This window comes from Centroberyx gerrardi, chromosome 10, assembly GCF_048128805.1.
Source record: "Centroberyx gerrardi isolate f3 chromosome 10, fCenGer3.hap1.cur.20231027, whole genome shotgun sequence".
Taxonomy (NCBI): Eukaryota; Metazoa; Chordata; class Actinopteri; order Beryciformes; family Berycidae; genus Centroberyx; species Centroberyx gerrardi.
In genome coordinates this window covers 15634012-15652921 of record NC_136006.1, presented here as the reverse complement: position 1 = coordinate 15652921, position 18910 = coordinate 15634012, and the positions used below count along the sequence as shown (strand labels likewise).

General features: G+C 40.2%; 1 protein-coding gene across 2 annotated transcripts; it reads right to left on the bottom strand.

Moving 5' to 3' along the window:
- Window positions 1-423: 423 nt before the first annotated feature.
- Window positions 424-17836, bottom strand: itga6a (integrin, alpha 6a). 2 transcript variants are annotated; one of them, XM_071917921.2, is made up of 26 exons: window positions 17588-17836; window positions 10427-10551; window positions 10186-10265; window positions 9486-9747; window positions 8981-9112; window positions 8528-8741; window positions 8102-8295; window positions 7920-8014; window positions 7665-7792; window positions 7493-7582; window positions 7348-7409; window positions 7094-7263; window positions 6396-6539; window positions 6144-6259; window positions 5102-5264; window positions 4885-4971; window positions 4710-4789; window positions 4453-4530; window positions 4247-4349; window positions 3951-4127; window positions 3727-3825; window positions 3510-3626; window positions 3273-3371; window positions 3019-3144; window positions 1964-2098; window positions 1262-1400 (listed from the first exon to the last, which is right to left on the bottom strand). In XM_071917921.2, the coding sequence occupies exons 1-25, from the start codon at window positions 17764-17766 to the stop codon at window positions 1991-1993; spliced, it is 3228 nt and encodes a 1075-aa protein (XP_071774022.1). In that variant the 5' UTR covers window positions 17767-17836; the 3' UTR covers window positions 1262-1400; window positions 1964-1990. The 2 variants fall into 2 exon arrangements, with proteins under 2 accessions (XP_071774021.1, XP_071774022.1); XM_071917920.2 differs by lacking the exon at window positions 1964-2098 and having other exon boundaries at window positions 424-1400.
- Between the last annotated feature and the right edge of the window lie 1074 nt (window positions 17837-18910).

Below are 18910 nucleotides of genomic sequence, written 5' to 3'. Positions count from 1 at the left end.
GAGGTAGAAGCTTCAGTGTACAAAACCAATCAATGTCCGTGCAAAATTTCTCCTGTACAGGAAGATGTAAAAAAAAAAAAAACGTTTTTTATAATATTGTACTTTCTGTTATTGTGTATAGAAGGCAATGCAGATAGAAACTGACATGTCTTTAAAAAAAAAAAGATGTTAATGGAAATGAAATTCACCAGTAGAGCTTAATAATTTTTTTTTTCAGCATTTTTATTTCCTCCCTCAACATCTCAACACATTCATTTCCAATCACATTTATCAGAAGTTATTCATACATTTCAGTTGCTTTTCACCATCTTCCCTTTGGATTTATTAGTTGGAAAGACAATCATATGAGTCATTCTTACTTCAGTAAACTACATACAGTGGATGCTACCTGAATGCCGTAACAGTGTCAAGAGGTGAAGAATGCATGTTTCCATGAAAAACTAGACTGCCTCTCAATTTGTTTTAAATTCTGTAGGCCGAATCCCATCTACACCTTTTATTATTGTGAAGTGACGATGTACCCAAGTGTCATCATTCCACAAACAACTGAAACAGCCCGTCTTTTGTGTCCATTAATGCTGACCTCTACATATTTTTGTTCGGAAATACTGAAACAAAAGCCTCAAACACCAACATCAAAAATATATTGCTTTACATTCATATTACACTCATTCATCTTAATTGTTGCAAACATCAACAAGGGGTCTGGTGGATCTCCCCTGCTTAGACTTGTGAAAAAAGACAATTGTTTTGAACGCTGTGCCATGCATCTATGTAAATAAGTTGAACACTTTTATAATGTGAAAGGAATCTGAGTCTGAGGCTGTTAGACCCTGTAGCTACTTTTTAGTGAGACTGTGCAACTCCAGAAAAACAGCAGTAAACTTTGCCCTTTATTGTTCTGCTCCAAAGCAGCCTGAAGACAGAAAAAACTCTTTGGCTAAATGAAATTGGCTTTAACAAAAAAATAAATATACAGTGTGCTTAAGATTTTAAATATGTACAAAACTTACAACATTTTGTCATCTATACATTACAAAAATTCAAAGACATGATTTTGATCCAACTAATTCAAAGTAAGCACGAGGATTATCTACAAATAAAAAAAAAATCACTGAGCATCATGTTCACTAAATGAACATAAAATAAAAAGTTCAGTGGGTTTGTGGCTTGGCAACATTTAATAAAAAAACAGGTGATCCCTGTCTGCAGAATCATTTGAACAATGAAAGGTTTCATGAGTAGCTCTCGTTCTCACTCCAAGACGTCAGCCACTGCTTTTTCTCAAAAGGATCAAACTTGACTTTTCCATCTTTGTACGGAGGAGATTCCTTTCTTATTCGCACTGCGTGGTATCGAGGAACGCTGTCGTCGTACTTGGAGCGTCTGAAGAATCCACACTGGGAAGGGAGATAAACAGCATAAACTGTGTGTTATTAACATGGATGAACAACTGCAATATGCATGTACACTGTATATGATATAATAGAAGAAGTGTTGCAGGTATGTTAACGCATGCTTTGCAGGGGAGAAGTACAGTGTTTAAAATGATATTTCAAACAGCCAAGCAGGGAAGGCGATGTCAGCAAAAAGCACCTGCAGAGCAGAAAGTACAATACACTTTTTGAACAAAGGGGTTTGAAGAAGAAGAAGAAAATGTTAAGCCTGTTGTGGAAGAAATATCAATTTCTTGACAAAATTCAGAGACACATACTGTACACATACCAGAAACTCTATGATTTTCTCTCCAACATGGAATGGTTTATCTATTAAATAATCTTTTTCACTTACATTTATGCTTAAAATTTCCTAGATACCTGTTTCATTAGCTTGGTACAATATGTGTCTGGTTGAATTTTGTACGTTAAGTCTGCTGATTTGACAGTAAAGCATTTCCTTAAGAGAAAAGTGAGTTCATTAGTGTCTGTCGTTACCACGCTCCATGCCGACAGTTTATTTTTACCCCGGTTCTGAGAGCATAAATGTGGCTTTACGCCTCAGCAGAGAGTTTCTCTTTGTCAGAGGGCTGAACATGGATTTCTGCCTTGTGATACGCAGCATCGTATTGGTCTTTTGGAGCTCTCTTGAAGAAACCACACTGAGGGGGAGCAAGGGTGATGAGTCATTAAGGGTGACAAACTAAATTAATAAAGAATCTGCGGCCAATACGACCTCCTCCCACAAATATCAGAGAAATGCATTTTGTTGCTACCAACATGGTGAAGCTGTCAATATCCATCACAGTGAGAATTCTTTTTATCCAGTAGAAACACATAAACACACCATCTGTTCACTTCATCTTTTATATATTTTTTTTGTTGTATTATATAGGCTATATATTGTATATCATTTAAAGTCACAAGGAAACTGCATTCTGATGGTGTCTTGTTTTGTAATTTGGTGTATTTCCAACTGAAACAGGACATAACATGGGGAGGGGCAGCTCAAAAGTTCAAAAATCCTTTGCACACAATCTTGAGTCATCACAAATTCCAGCCACTGGGACGTAACAATGGCGTCTTTCCAGGGTGAACACCAAAAACTGCACCCATGTACCATGTTGCCACTTGTGTCACTTTGAGAGTTGTTAAGTTTCAAGTTTCATATTATGGGGGTGGGGGGATTCAAAAATCCGTGATAGTATCATTGGTTGGAATTTTATGAACACCTACTGGTACATCATGAAGTAACCACTAAAGATACACTGTTTTCCAGGAAGAAGAACATTTGGATTTCAATATAAAAGAGAGAAAATAAAAAAATTGTAACTAAATTAAATAGGTGTGTTATGATATAGATAATTAGTACAACAAGGTGACAAAAAAATGTTCATTTCATTGTGACTTTAATACCTTTTTCACATCATTCAGTATCTTTTACTCTGTGTTCACAAACCAACACCTCTATTTTTTTTTGCAATGACCCAATTTCCCTTCTGGAATCAATAAAGTTCATCTTACATGATCTTATCTAATGTGACCAGGCAGTAACATGATGATGTAATGGCTGTGACCTCACCTTCCAGAGTAGAAACACTAACAACGCCAACATCAAGATCCCAGCAAGAACAGCCACCAGTATGATCCACCAGGGAACGCCGCCGTACTGCGCCACTGTCTTCTCTGGGAACACGGTCACTCTCACCTGCAGGGAGCATGGAAAACAGTGGAGGGGGGGAATGGTAATGAGGTGATTCAGGATGAAAATTAAGTCTTAACATCTTTATATTCATATTGGTATTTCACACATATGGCTGGATTGATGCCACTTACCTGAGTCTCAGCATTTCTCAGGATCATGTTTTTAGCAGGAGTATCAAGCCTGAGCGAGGCTTTCACAATTATATCAAGGTAGCTAAGAGAGGCATAATTCTGTTTCAAAACAAAAAAAAGTCAGTCAGTTAAGACAATCACATACAAATCATGAGGTTTAATTCCAGGGCATGATTAAAAACTGATGTGAAACATGGACATGCCCCTGTAGCGGAGTCTTAAAGTACAGCATGTTACCTCAAGGAAGGTTGAGTTCCACAGACGAGACCTCAGTGCAATGACTGCTGTACTGTCCAAACCCTGCAGGGGGCACTTGATCACCACACATCTGGCATCATACCCGTTCCCACACATCTAGAAGGAAAAACAGTCTATTAGACACCCTGGCTGCCAGTAAAAAAAAAAAGTCAAAATCTCTGTTATAGAGTGTGGATGCGTCCACAGCAAAACTCACCAAAACTTTGCGCTTTCTTTGGTCCAATAGTAAAGAGATTTTGCCACCAGATGTTTTTCTTTCCCCGGTTTCACGCTTTGTCCTGGACACAGAAGACTCCTGAAAGAGCATTGCTACTCATTAATTCAAATTGGAATTGATCAGAGGAAGTTTGCTTATAATCGCTGAGTTCTCACCTCTGAATTTACTACAAGAACACAAACATGGAGGGACAAAAACACTACCTGGATGTGTTTGAGAGAGTTGATCTCGGCCTCAGGAGAGCAGGGGATTTCCTCCAGACCGGTGGTGGAGATCTTCACCAGGTACAGGAGCCACTTCCCATCCACGTTCTCTTTGGGCCACTGGATGTTCAGCGAGGCCGTGCCGAAGGACTTCAAAGGCTTCCCCAAGTTGTTTATCTGGGGGAAAAAATCAATATGGTCAGTCCTGGGTATAGCATACAGTAAGGAGTCTCAAATTAGATACCAGTAATGACACAATGATAATATATAAAAGTAAGTCTGATGATTAAACTCACTCTGAATTCATAGTTAATCAAACTGCCAATCTCATCTTCCGTCTTTATGGCACTCTCTCCTTTCACAGCACCTCCGAAATAAACCTGGGAAGGTCTTGCTACCCTGATGCAAAACAAACAAAAATCTTCAGGTACTGTATATTATCAATTAACAGTTGAAACTATCAAACAATAGTTAAACACACCGCTAACCCTCTAGTACTTACCCAGTGACTGACAGTGACAGTTCAATCACCACTTTAGCCTTTACTTTCACAGTGGCCATTTTTTCTTGCACACTGGTTCTAAAAGAAAAAAAAAAACCAATATGTTGAGTTATATTCATAGTAATTTACCTGTCAAATATAGGAAATGATTTACTGTTGAGCATGGTTAATGAATTATTACACGCTGCAGTCCCATTCCCTGTCATTTGCAGAACACAGTCCAGACCTGGACATGAGGCTGAAGCAGCTGTACTTACGTCTGGAGCTGTAGGTCGACTTCAATCTCTGTGGTGTCGAGAGATATTCCCACAGTGCTCAAGATGATGTAAAATGTAGCCTTGTGAGAAAGAAAGAAACATTTCTCAAATTTAAATAACCGCAGCAAAGTACCAATGAGCAAATAAAAAACTAATGCTGAAGACAAGTCCGTACCTCTGAGTCTCTCTTAAACGGATTCCCCAGCTCACAGTCTGCTTGAGAGCCGTTCTGATTGGCAATACAGATGATTTGTTTTTCCCTCTGGAAGAAAACACATTGTAATATTATGGCACCTGAATGGTTTTTAAATTGCGAATCTGACTGTAATTAGCGGCATCTGTACCACTGCATCATTTACATGTTTTTTGTTGTTGTTGTTGTTGTTTTTTACCGTTGTTTTATGCGAGCGGAATCCAGAATAGGAGAGTGTGTCTGGAAACGTCCCGACCAGCTTTGCCTCGTGGGCGTCGTCTCCGTTCCGGTTCCTCACCGTCACCTGCAGCGCCAAGTCCTTCTTCTGGTCGTTCAGAGAGAACACAGGCAGGCCGTTCTCACTGCAGACACGCAAAGATGAATCAGAGGTACACATTACCTTATAGCCATTACATAGACAAGTTGGAAAAAAAAAACATCACTCCCCATCTCCCACCCAAGTAATGGAAAGATTCTATAGATTTTATAACTACTAATGTAACTGGGAATTGGAGGTTTGCTAAATGAGGTGGTTTGCCATACGCAGGTCCAAAGGTGCAGCAGTGCACTCACAAATAGTGCGATTAGTTGATTAAGTCATTAGTCGATCAACAGAAAATTAATCGATTGTCATTTTGATAACAGAGTAATTGTTTTAGTCATTTATCAAGTAAAAATACCAAACATTTGCTGGTTACAGCTTCACAAATGCAAAGATTTTCTTGCTGTTCTCCGCTTCTTATCATTATAAAATGCTTTGGGGTTTTTTGGCAGCTGCTCAGACTGAAGACATCACTTTGGGCTCTGGTAAGTTGTGATGGGCATTTGTCATTATTTTTGACATTTTATAGACTAAATGATTAACCGATTACTCTGAAAAAAATTATCAATAGATTAATCGATAATGACAATAATCGTTAATCACAAATGAGGACAAAACATGTATCACAGTGGGCGACCCCCACAGTCATCTACGTAAACACCCACTTCCCAGCACCCAGAGTGACATCACAGCTGGATGCACAGTGTAACACTGGCAGGGAGTCACTGGGGGAACTGGAGAGGAGCAGTAACCACCCAATAATACATCACACCTTCCTCCACATATGAAAATGTGAAAACTGAAAATGTCTCAGCCAACTGATATCTTGCTTTAAGGATTAATTTTACCCGATCTTAAGACTTTGAGAAATTATATTTGAACTTATGTTGTTTAGAAAAATATAAATGTTTGTACTCACATGGGCAAAGGGGGGAACACATCCTGGTTGTTTTCTTTGTAGCAGAATTTGTAATGCATCTGCAGGTTACTCTGGCAAATATTATCACTTCCACATCCCTCTTTTAAGAAGTTGACCTACAATAACAACAAACAGTAACAACATCACATACATAATTTCATACATCATCCACTGTTAACAGTACTTAATTCTCTCTATTAAATGAGCTGCTTTGTTTAGTAATAGGCTAATTGCTGCAGCCTGAATGTTTACCTCAGTGACAACTTTGCTGGCTTGAGAGGAGTCCAGTATGGGAATAAGCTGAGGCAGAGCGTTCTGTCTCTTCTGTCGCTTGGTACCTACAATTCCCACTGACACCTCGATGGGAACGCCACGCAGTTTGTCCTTAATGTTTTCCTGGGCAAAGCAGAAACATCCATGGTAGTGTAGAGCATAATACTTATTTTAAAGGAGGATAGGAATGAAACATTTCCTCTGTTTATATACATATATGATCAAAATGTAAAAAATCCATCCTTTCTTTTCCCCTCACTAAATAGTTGCTAAAACCAGGCAGGTTTGCAGCATTTGAACTGGAAAACATCATGAAGAACACAATTCTTATCTTGAACCATAGTGTACTTGAGAATAAAATCATGAAAAGTGAATAATATGGGACATTTAAGGTAAGTGACAAAGGGGTTGTCAAGATCTTCTCAAGAAGTTCCACTGATGCATTTTGACTAATTAGTGTGGCAATCTGAACTAAATGTCTTTTGAGAGTGAGAGAAAATATAAGAGGAAATGTCATTCACAAGTTTCTTTCACAGAATACATTTGGGTTTTTCTAGAACTACAACTTTCTCTCTCTCTGGCTCTGAACATAGCTTACTGTGAGCTCAAACTGCTCCTGACTGTTGCTCGCTGAGTGGAAGATATCCTGCCAATGTTCTTTAGTTGTCAGAAATTACCTTAAGTTTGACTTTTGTCTTGATGCATGCTCTCTTGTTCTGTCCGCGGAGGTCCAGGGTGCCAGTAGACTCGTAGTCTTTGTCGGTTCGGGACTTGTTGAGGAACATCACTCTGGAGAGCAGCCCTTGTTTCCTTCGATCCCCCTCCACCTCAAAAGAATAGCTGATAGCTGTGGGGAAAAGGCACGTAAGAAAGGAGAACTGCACAGTCCTGGATCTGGAAAAAAATATTGTGTTGTTACCATTTCACTTACTTAGTTTGGGGCTGTAGGATGCTGGGTTTGCTTTATAGGTGAAGCATGCCTCAACAGTGAAGCTACGGATAAGGAATGGATTATTAATCAATTATAACACAGGGAGTTTTGAATATGAGGCCCCATGAAATATTATAATACCTACCAAATGCTGTTACCGCAGGTTTTCTTTGTAAGGTCAATTTCCCTTGGAGTTATTTTGACATCCTTCTTGATGCTAATGACCGGCCGTGCTCTGAAAGACAGGTTGTTAAATAAAGTTGTGATAGAAGTCAGTGGGGTTTGAATTGCAGTGTAATGGGTAAGGAGATAATTACCTGTAAATGAGAGCTGTATCTGAGAGAGAGCCTATAGCCAGATCTGGGTAATAGTTACTATCCAAGTCCATGTTCCCTGCCAGAGAATATCCAAACAATCTGATGTTGTTTTGTCTTCCTGAAAGGATCTGTAATGAAGGGAAAAACAAATGTTATTTGACTACAATTTCACACTAACACTATTTTTGTGACACTATTAACTCTGTTATCTGAAAAGTTTGCCATAACGCTTGACCAAAGCTCCACAAAACCAACCTGTGCAGGCTTGGTGTTGATTCCTTGGGCAGAGCCATGATAAATGTAGACTTTTCCCGCCCCAGCGTCGTCATAGGGAGCGCCGACGGCAATGTCTAATAAGAGAGAAACCAGTTAAAGTAATGGAAACGAATAGAGAAAGGGTCCAGTAAACAAGCTAAAAAAAAGGACACCTAAATTACCTTCATAAGAGTCCTGATTGGTGTCCCCGATGTTTTCCACTGCCAGTCCAAACATTGAGTCTTTGGTTCCATTGAGGCGGATGGGAGTGATCTTGTTCCACTTCCCTGCCTGGTTGATATAGACATAAACGGCCCCTCCCACATCTCCGTCCTTCATGAAGAACTGAGGGGCTCCTACAACTATATCTTGCCATCTAGATCACAGAAGGAAAGGAAATCGTTTAATATCAGTATCATGTAGAATGTAAACCAATAGGTGAAGAAAATCCACAGTAAGGTAAACACTTAAAATTATATATCAGAACCACAAAAAATGACAATATGACAAAGAAACCAGTCTGTTAAAAGTCTCAAAGCCATCCATAATATAATGCCAAATCAGCTGTATGCTAAAGCAGAATAAAGACAGTGAGAAATGTTACCCACCCATCACCGTTCAGGTCAACTACTGCCACATCGTATCCGAAGGAGGAAGCCAGTCCCGGACCCTCCAGGATGAATTCTGGGGAGAGTCTGGTGGAGGCTTCGCTCTCTTTCTTTAACAGGACCACGGCTCCGCTATGATTGGATCTGGGTGCTCCGGCCACAATTGTCAGGCCTCGGCTCTTGGTGATGCTGTGTCCCGAATCAAGGGAAAATCCTACAGTGTGAGAGATGTTTTAGGACAGAGCGTCTTACACTGAGAACGCAGAACAGGCTCCTCTTTTAAACCGTAAAAATGAACAAAAAGAGAGACATCCACAAAATGTGAAATTGTGATGAAATGTCATGTTTAGCAAATAATTCAACCCTGACAAACTGCTGACAAACAGGATACGTCAATACACACAACATAGCTCACACAGTCAGAGTCTACCTGCTCTGTGAATAAACACCCACCTAGGTAGCTGTTGGCAGGCACAGGCACAAGGTCAGGGTCCAACAGGTTCTCATCTCCAACTTCATAAGGGCCATCGTCATAAAATCCCATTTCCAGCAAAGTGTTGTTCTTTTGCTCCGCTCGTACAATACCTGGAGAGGTGGTGAAGGGTGCAGTAGATGGTACAAGGCAAGAAATGAGAAATATTAACTGTGGGGGAAAAATCGCACAAGAAAACAGACAAAGAACCAATGACAAAGAACAAACGAGTACTAATATGAAAAAATTTGGGTTAACAGAGTGAGAAACTTGCAATAAAATCTATTTAAACAAATGATTCCCCCATTAAATAAAAACAGTGTATAACATGATGACTGTGACTGATGAAGTATGTCATGTCACAGCTTCACTGGCTTCTAGATGACAGTGTAATTCAAAAAACAGTAAGTACAGTAAAGTAGTCTATCACAGATTCACTGTAACATTAACTGGTAGTTATGCTAGTTAGGGTCATTAAGGTCTGACCTCTCCAGTTGTAAGCTCCTGGTGCTCCAAACACCAGATAATGGTAGTCCTTGGTAAAGGTGGCAGCCAGACCCTGCTGGCAGGACCCGAACCTCTCGTGGCCTCTGGCTCTGCCCTCACAGAACTTCCAGTTGCCCCCGTCCTCATCAGAGGAGGTGTCGATGGTCAGGTCCTGACTCAGAACGTAGCAGCGCCCTGTGATGTCCCGGGACTCCTGAGCCGTGTTCACGAACAAGCGCCTCTGGTAGCGATGAGCGCAGGTCTGACATGACGAAACAGAACCGTGTTAAAATCCATGTCCTTCATGATACGTGATAAGACCAGGACCAGGACAAAAGGCCAGTGATGGTTCAAACACATGAGTTGACTGCATGTGACTGTATATGCATTCTAATGTTTTTCTACTGTTTTTTTCTACTCTGTGAATCTTTACATTGAATCTGGTGGTTCCTTGAATATTGTAGACATATGGATGTGAATTGCCTTTCTTGGTGATGAATGGCCTTTCTAGACATTCTATTTCTAGGCTCATTCTGATTGCCCCGTGATGTCATCGATTTGGAACACCTGTTTTGTAGCTTATCTGTCACTGAGATGATGTGATATTTTATCCTGAAGAAGGCAACCTGTGCCGAAACATCAATCCATAATGTAAAATAAAACTATTGCATCCCCCTCGTCTCTTGACTGCAGGACTTACCACAATCTTTCCCCCTGGTCCCTGGCTCTGAACCGTCACCCCCATCCATTGGTTTTCCTTGTTCTCAATACGTACGTCCTCTTTGAAAATTTTACAACAAAGACAGGGATTAACAGCACATTAACATGAAATCAATTTCAAATTGATAACCTAATAAAGAACATTAAGGATGGCCCAGTCTACAATGAAGTCTCAATACAATATTTGGAAGGATGTAGATAAGGTAAGACCAATTTCTCACCTTCATTATCGAATTCAATGCGCTCACAGTCATTGGATTGGGTGATTTCACATTTATAAAGGCCTCCAGTAATGTTGGCTCTCTGGTTGGCTAAAGCTCTGGCTCTGGGGGCACCAATCAACAGCCTAAAGAAAAAACAAAACAATGTGGTCAAGGTATTATTCAGATACTTAAAGGAAAAATCCACCTTCAGGTACTCTGACACTGTTAGACATCATCAATCTGTGATGTTCAATTCATTCCAGGAGTTATTTTGTGATGGTTTGTGATGTGTTGGAATTTACTTTTTTGGTGTACCCACTTTCCCTCAATCTGCCTCATCTACTTCTTCTTCTTCACTTAGTGTCTTTCTACATTTCCCAGAATGCCTTTCAACAACCCCTAGAGAACATGTCTGAACTTGTTGTGGGTGTAGGTGAAGAGATCAATAGTGATAGTGATCGCAATAGCATAGCAACAGCAAGAGAGAGAGTTTTTCCAGAAGAGAAAAAGCGAGAGTCACGCTGTTTACTCAACATGCAACTTGTCTTGTGGCTGCATTGCATTATGGTCCACTGAGGCTGCTGTCAGTGGGGAAACTGCTATCTCGTCTTCTTCTATGACTGTTGAACTTTGGTACAAAACGGCGAGTCTAGATTGGCCTCGCTCTTTGACACAGGAATTGACACAAAAACCTGACGTTTACCCTTGATGTTTTAAATTCAATTCAATTCAATTTTATTTGTAAATGGTTGAAAATTTTTGTCCTGTCAAACTCCATTGTAGCTGCGGTGGAAATATCTCGACTCAACGTCACATTGTGTACGTTTGGCCTGTTATCCGCAGGAATAAAGAAAATACACAGCCAAACAACAAAATAGACCCAGAAATACAAGTTACATCGCCAATTATAGCTGTTTTTCAAGTGTTAAAAGTGTTTTAGGGAGGATTTTTCATTTAATGCTGGCTTCTTATGTTCTTGCAACTGTCTTTTCACAAATACTGTGTGACACAAGCAGATGGCGGACATATTTATTTATGCAATAGTGCATCTGTTGTATTAAATAATGAATACAATCACAGCTGTGACATTGCAATTGTAATTACTGTATTGTAATTTGTTGTCAAAATGTAGCAAACCTACTGCACCAAATACCAAATATATATCATGGATTATATATTATGAATACAAAAGACATAAAGCTGTTTCTCTACATGCAAGAATGCCTTTGATTTCCATAAGCACTTCAGAAGAGGGCAAGCCAATGAGGGGTCAGCCTTGATGAAAGACTGTTTTATTGTGCTTTGAGTGGTGCTCAATAAGGCACTCAAAGGGCTATTTTGTGATAAGAAACAACATAGAAAACTCCACTGTGGGACAGTAGACTACTGTCCTAACACTCTGCACAGGGCAGAGGAGCACTGGAGCAGACAATCTAATTTGGAGCATGTTCAGTAATGTAATTGTTCTGTACAGCGTTCGCTCACTAACCACAGCTTCTCCCTCACACCCACTTTCTCACAGAGCCTTAACAAGCGTGAAGGGAGAAATGTGTTTCAGGCTTGATTAATAGCCAACAACACTTCAGAGTTCAGAGTTGCGACTGTCTAAGTGCAACTGTAGTGAAAAACACAAGAGTGTAGGACTCGGATGTACTTGGTGGTTGAGAAAATGAGAAAGAATTTCAGTTCAGTTGGCCTAGCAGTGTGAAAGAGGTGATGGACGGCTCACTGCAGACAACCACAGTGAAAGAGAGAAAGAGAGAGAGGGAGAGAGAGAGAGAGAGAGAGGGAGGGGGAGAGAGAGAGAGAGAGAGAGAGAGAGAGTACCAAAACATGTCTGGGTCACATTTTCCAGCCTGGACAGTTACAGCCATACTAGTCATACTAAGAAACACTGAGAAAACACCACCAAATTTCCTTCAACAGTGTAAAGGTCCCTTATTCTTGGTGACAATGTGGCAGTGTGTATGTATGTTGCATCACCATATAGAAGTGTTTCAAGATGTTTGGAAAAAAAAGGACTTTTGACAAGGACATAAGGACGCTACTCTATTAATATATAGAGCAGTGTGAGAACTGACCAGCCCACACATTCGCCTGTGTAGGAATTTTCTCAGAGGATTGGGAGGAAATCCTCTCCACCCTATTCCTCTGCTCCACATGGTTCTGCAGCCCATCTGTAGCCCATCTATTGATCTCTAGGACAGCACTGTGGCTCTTCATTTGCTAAACAAGGACTCTCCTGAGGAGGTCTGCTGTGAGACTGAAGCCACAAACTCTAAGCCCTCCCCTCGATCAACAGCCAGTGAAATGTAAATACACACAAGAGTCAATACAAAGTTACAGTAACTTCAGTTTCACACTGCAGCTGCTGAACTGACTCAGCCTAACATGCTTTAGAAGGTGATGCCAACAGCCCGCTGAAGACTTACTACATATTTATTTTCGGTGTCTATTGAGACATTAGAGGGGCTGAGAGGACTACAGAGTAGCGGAGACTGGGGAGAGAATATTTTGGGAGGATTTGATCCTGGGCCAACACAGGTACATAGTGTCAGAGACAGGGGTTTGGGGTTTTATCCAGCACAGTTTCTGGCCACATGTTTGAGTATTTTGCATCACACTCACACCTAAACATCAAGGGAAGCAAGATCCATGAGGCCACATGCAGGAAAACACCACATACGTGCAGAGCTTGTAACACACAAACACGTGTAACTTAACAGCAGGGCTTCTCAGTACAGCGATAGTTGTAGAATTTAGCAAGTAACTGAAATGTAACATTGACATTTACATGCAATACTCCAGCCTTTTGCATCCAGAGTCTAGTGGACACATGAACAAGCTTTTCAATTTGGAAGAAGGCTGAATTGCAGGATTTCATCTTTCATGTTTTCTTTTTCTGCTGAAATGATTCAAGAGTGAGATTGAAAGGCTAACCTACATGAAATTGACTAAATAAAGGCCAGAACATGTTAGCCTGGAGATGTTTTGCAACACAGCCAGAAACATAATACTCAAAGAAACATCAAACTGCATTGACCACAGTGTAACTATATATGTGACTTCAAGTAAAGGAAGCTGCAGGCTATATTCTTTACCAGGACAGTCACCTGTTAAAAGTAAGTAAACAGGAAAACAACTGCTGCTGCAGAGGCAGTGCAAAACCAAGGGTGGAAGTAACTAACAACAATATTGCTGTAATTAAGTAGCTTTTTGTGCTATTCTACTTTTCTGAGTATTTTATGAAATCAGTAATTTTACTTTTACTTAAGTATGTTTTGACTGAAGTATTGTACTTTGCTACATTTTAAATCACATCCATTACAGAGTACAAACTTTGTAGGCGCTTGTGTTTTCCATGAGCATTGCATTAAAAACTGGCCAGTCGTAAATTGGCCAAACATGGAGCCATTTGCAGTGAACAGTCAGTCAGTCGAGAAGAGAAGAGAAATCTGGTTTTAATTTATTTTGAAAAGTTTGTTTTCCAATCACAACAATCTAGTTTGAACTCTGTTATCTGCCTTTTAGAACTGCATGGAAAAGATCACAGCTTACAGTGTTCTCTTTGGTAAAAAGTAATTTTTAATCTGAGTACATTTTAAATTAGCTACTCTTTAGTTTTCCTTAAGTAGATCTTTACACCAGTGCTTTCATCTCTACTTACGTGGAACTCCAAAGTAACAGCGCTTCTACTTGAGTAGGATGTTTTGGTAGTTTTTTCACCCCTGTGTAAAACCATGGCACATCATGCAGCATGTCTTTCATTGCAGTGTAAATGGGAATGGAGAGTAACCAGTGTGGGTGCACACAGTGACCTGCCTGGTCTTTGTTAACAGATGTGCTCCAGCGCTCCCACAGCTGTGCACTCAAAGCCACCAGAACCACTGCAGCTGTTCTAACTGTTTCAGTTTACACACACACTTTGTGTGGTGCTGACCTTTGATTGGCTGGTTAAACATCACTGATGGAATTAGGCATGAATTTTCAAAGCCCAGATCAACTTCACCTAAAAGTTCAAGTAAAAAAAACCTTAAAATAGCCACATACAGTAGCTTAAATGTAGTAATTAACCTATTCCTGAAAATGTCAAACTAGCAAAACCATGATGTTTAGTTTGCCTGGAATGTCTTGACTGGTGAAAAACTGCTGCATTCGATCTATCAGGTTACAAATGCACAGATGGCCTGGCATGTCCAGTCAAATGGCCTTTTCTCTGGTTTCATTGGGAGGATGTTATAACCACATCATTAACCCAACAGATTATTCATGGAAGAGGTATCCAGTTCACTGTTTCCAAGAGGCCACATTATGTTCAGTCCTATGGTCAGACATGGATTTCCCAAACGTCGAAACGAAGGAAGACACCATAAAAGGCCCATAAAACAAAGTGTCATAATTAATCCAAGTTGTGCTTTCAATGAAGCCATTATAGAAAAAAGGATACAGTTACAGTTTGTTTGTAAGCATCACAAACAACAGAACACTTTCATCACCACAGATTTCCTTTTCAACTGCGCAAAGACAGGAGCAGTAAAGCGTGGAAGACTTGGGGTTTGGGCGCTGAGACATCACAGGCACTGATTTACACAATCAGAAGGTTATTTAATCAGAAAGGAGCAAACGGTGGGTGGGGTTTGACTGAAGAGGAAAATAGTTATATTTAGTCACACTAGATATGACTATTGCTTCACTGAGCAATAGTCATACTCAATAGTTTATCAGTTGTATCACTTAGAAAAGATGCTTAAATAGAAGTGGCTACCACTCAGTAAAAACACTTTCATGCATACAAATTGTTTTGCAGACTTGTGGTTTCCTGAGCTCCATAATTAGATACCTGGTGAGCGTGCCTTATAGTTTCAAGTTAGGCAGGCTGTTCATTACCTACTTGTGTGCAGCTTTCACTTGGTCGGCTGATTATCTCAGGGTCACATGAGGATTTAGAACTGAGATCATGGCCAAGCAGGGGGGAGCTGCTGTTGTTCCATACTTTCCTGAATTAAAGTGCAATCTAGAGCGTTTCAATACTGACACTCAGTCCCAATTTGTTTTCAACAAAGATATGAGAGGTAAACAATGTGGATAATCACAACCTAAGCTTTTCAAAACTTGAAACTTTAGTAAATGTAACCCAAAATAACAAACATGAATGAAACATGCAATGAAAGATTAAGTTGTTTTTTTCTATTCTATTCACATCCTGAATGAAGCAAACTTTGCTTAGACTAGAAGTTAGCTAAATTTTCTTGTAAATGTGAGACCAATTTGTGCAGTATCTGTGCCAGAGTTGGGGCAGCTTTCTCATAAATCAGCTTGTCTGCCAAACTAGGCGAATCTTCACTTTCCTCTGACTTTTATTGGCTGAAGGCCAGCTATCAGACCACTGTCAAATTCCAAGATTCTGTTTGCCCCACAAATATTACTCAGTTTCACTACGTTTTACTCTTTTTAGACTTGTGACCTGTTACTGCTTGTATTTAGCATGCAGGATTCTCTCAAAACAAAGATATGAACAAAAGAAGCCTTGTAAAAACTATAATTCAAAGACTGCTGCCAACATTTCACGACTTACTGCACGGTACATTCACTACACCGTGAGCTGCCTCTGCATGGGGGTCTAACAGTGGCCAAAACACCATCCAGATTAAATTCCACACGCAAGGCTAATCTGTGGGATCTATGGAGTCCTGGTCTAAATGTTATCAGCCTCTCTGTTTCTCAACGTGCTGCTGCAGTGTCCTGTGGCTGCCAACCAGTGTCTGATAGCTTGTCGAGCCTCACCCCGCTCACAGGCTTTGACACGCAGCTCCCACCCCCCGCTGGAACCAACTGGAACCCCCTCCACACTGGAGAGGCATGGATGGTCCCAGACTGGCTCACTGCACTGACAACAGCTTTTCTGCCCCTCAGGCCTGGCCAAAGGAAATGATTCACTTTATGCATGGATAACCCCTATCCTATTCATCATCAGGCATTCTTCAAATGCCACATTGGAGATTTTTTTTTTTTTTAATTTAACTGTGAAAGCCTGCCGTTTACTTTTATTGTGGCACAAGCTGAAGACTCTACTCTAGCCTGGTTCATTCGTATGTATGTGAATGTTTGCCAGTGTGTGACAGCGGAGTGGCAGGAAGACATCAGTAAACTTGCCTTTAATACTCAGTTAAGTCTTTGCAGATCTCATACTCATCCCCTTCTCAATATTGTTTAAAAATCAAACTTAACTACATGTAATATTGCAGGGTGAGAACAGTTCTGCTAAGTAATTTGTTATAAGAGCTTTAGAGCTCTATGGCACCCTACTAAACTCATTAACATGACATTAGAGTATACTACAGGGTATTAAAAGGCAAAAGATGATTAAAACACTTAAACTGAGAGGGTAGCCGAGTTAAATCAGCTTTTAGAACAATGTTGTACCTACCAGCTGTGAATACAGGGGAAAAAGTTAAAATGCTATCCCCTCAGCGCCCCTTACTCTGACAAAACGGCCGACCTTATACATTTGCATGACAATTATAACCATTGTTTATTCACTTGTTGTCCTTTGACTGCTTCCCATTTCATATTCAGAGGGATCTCCAGCCTGTGTGATCCGCTCACAGGGAGGCAGAGTCTCCTCACCCTCTATTGAAGAATTAAATAATAGGCTAACATGCATCATTTCTGAACTGACACAGCGCTTTGCCTAAGTTTGTTGCCACATGGTATTTCATATAGATGGATTCAGTGTCTGGCATCACGGCCAAATCGATTTATCACTTTGGCCACAGCAGAACATAAGGCTCAGGGTGAAATGAACTGGTATCCTGTCCAAATTAATAGGCTGTGTCCTGTGCAACATAGCCTAAAATAAGCGAATACTAAGTGTAAATTTTAACAGAATAAGTTCAATTAAGGTTAAATCACAGATTATACATTCTGTTATAGGTTCTATCAGTTAGTACAGCTTTAAAGCAAAAGGTTTTACAGCTCATGTAAGAGACGTTCAATGTTAAACGGTTCAACTTCACGCCAAACAGGAGGCAGGCGGTAAAATGTGGTGAACCTGTCCCGTCAGGTGCTTTCTTGTAACGGAGATGCACGGTCACGCCTAAGAAAGCTACAGTTACAGGCGAATGAAAACAAAGAGGAAAAACAACAAAGTAAAGTCGGACAACTAAAAGTATCACTCACATTCTTTTATCTGGGTTGAGCTGCCGGTGCATGGCGAGGGAGAATCCGAACAGACTCCCCGGCTCTCCGTCTTTCCTGAGAACATTATTGGTGTCAAGGTTGAAGGCAAATATAGAGGTTGACTCCAGAAAGTAGAAAAGTGCAACATAAACAGCCGGGCATCCTCTTTGCAGCAGCATCGCCGTATGGACCAAATGCAGCCTGTCCTTGCAGTCCAAAGTTGTGCCGGTGACCCTGCTGCTCCTCTCCCTCTCTGCTCGGTGCTGCTCGCTACTGAAGGCTGCCGCTGTTTTCCCCGGTGGTCTCCGGTCCTGCAGCACAGCGCCCCCTCCGGTGCGCCTGGGAATTACACCACTAATGGCTTTAATGTGAAGATACTGCACAGGTGCCATCCCACTTCAGTTTAAGGTTTGTATTGTATCTGTGTATTGTATTTACTGTATCAATTCTGTGATAAATTAGAAAGATACTATGTGAACATCTCAGCAAAACTATAAGTCCCTATCGGACTTCAATTACAAAGATCACAAGCCTCTTCATATAGCTACATTTCATATGCATTCCAGCAATTTTTTAATTCAGAAGCCATTTTTGTCATTTTCCCTATTAAAGAAATATTTGGAAAGTCTAAAGCGTTGTACAAATTCTATAGCCAAAATGTTAGGTGATTATTTCTGTATTTATGTTTAATGTCTGAGTTACAGTAAATCCTCCAGAAGCTTATATCCTGTTGTACATGTAGGCTATATTTATTCATATTTTACTGCTGATTAAAAAATAAAAGTGTTTGATCTGTAACACATTTACTATCAGTATGCTAATGCATTATTTGGTAATTCACTCAAACACCAAATAGGGAGACAGAATAACCAGTGAAGAACCTCAGTGAAGATTTCTCAGCTATTTCAGTTGCTTGGAGGCAGATACTCAGCATGTCAAGTAGCTCAGCTGAACAAATAAACCTCCCAAATTCAGGCAGACAGACAAGCAGCTAATATATTGAATACCTTTGAAAGGTTTGTAGTCAATTTTAAGATTTAGTGAAAACCCCTGAGGTGTTGTGTGACTGAAAAGAAAATCTGTGAGAATTAATTATTGTTTTGAAGTTATAGTTGGTTATCATGGATTTTCTGGGCAAGGGCAATATATCATGGTTTTGGGATTGATCATCCATCCAAGAAAAAATGGAATAAAATATTAATGCACACTCTCATTAATAACACCTGCTGAACGAAACCATGTTCATGAATTAGTGAATGAACTAGAAGTAATGACTCTTGAAAAAAGAGTTAGGGTTAGCATTCATCCCACCTTAACTTTTCT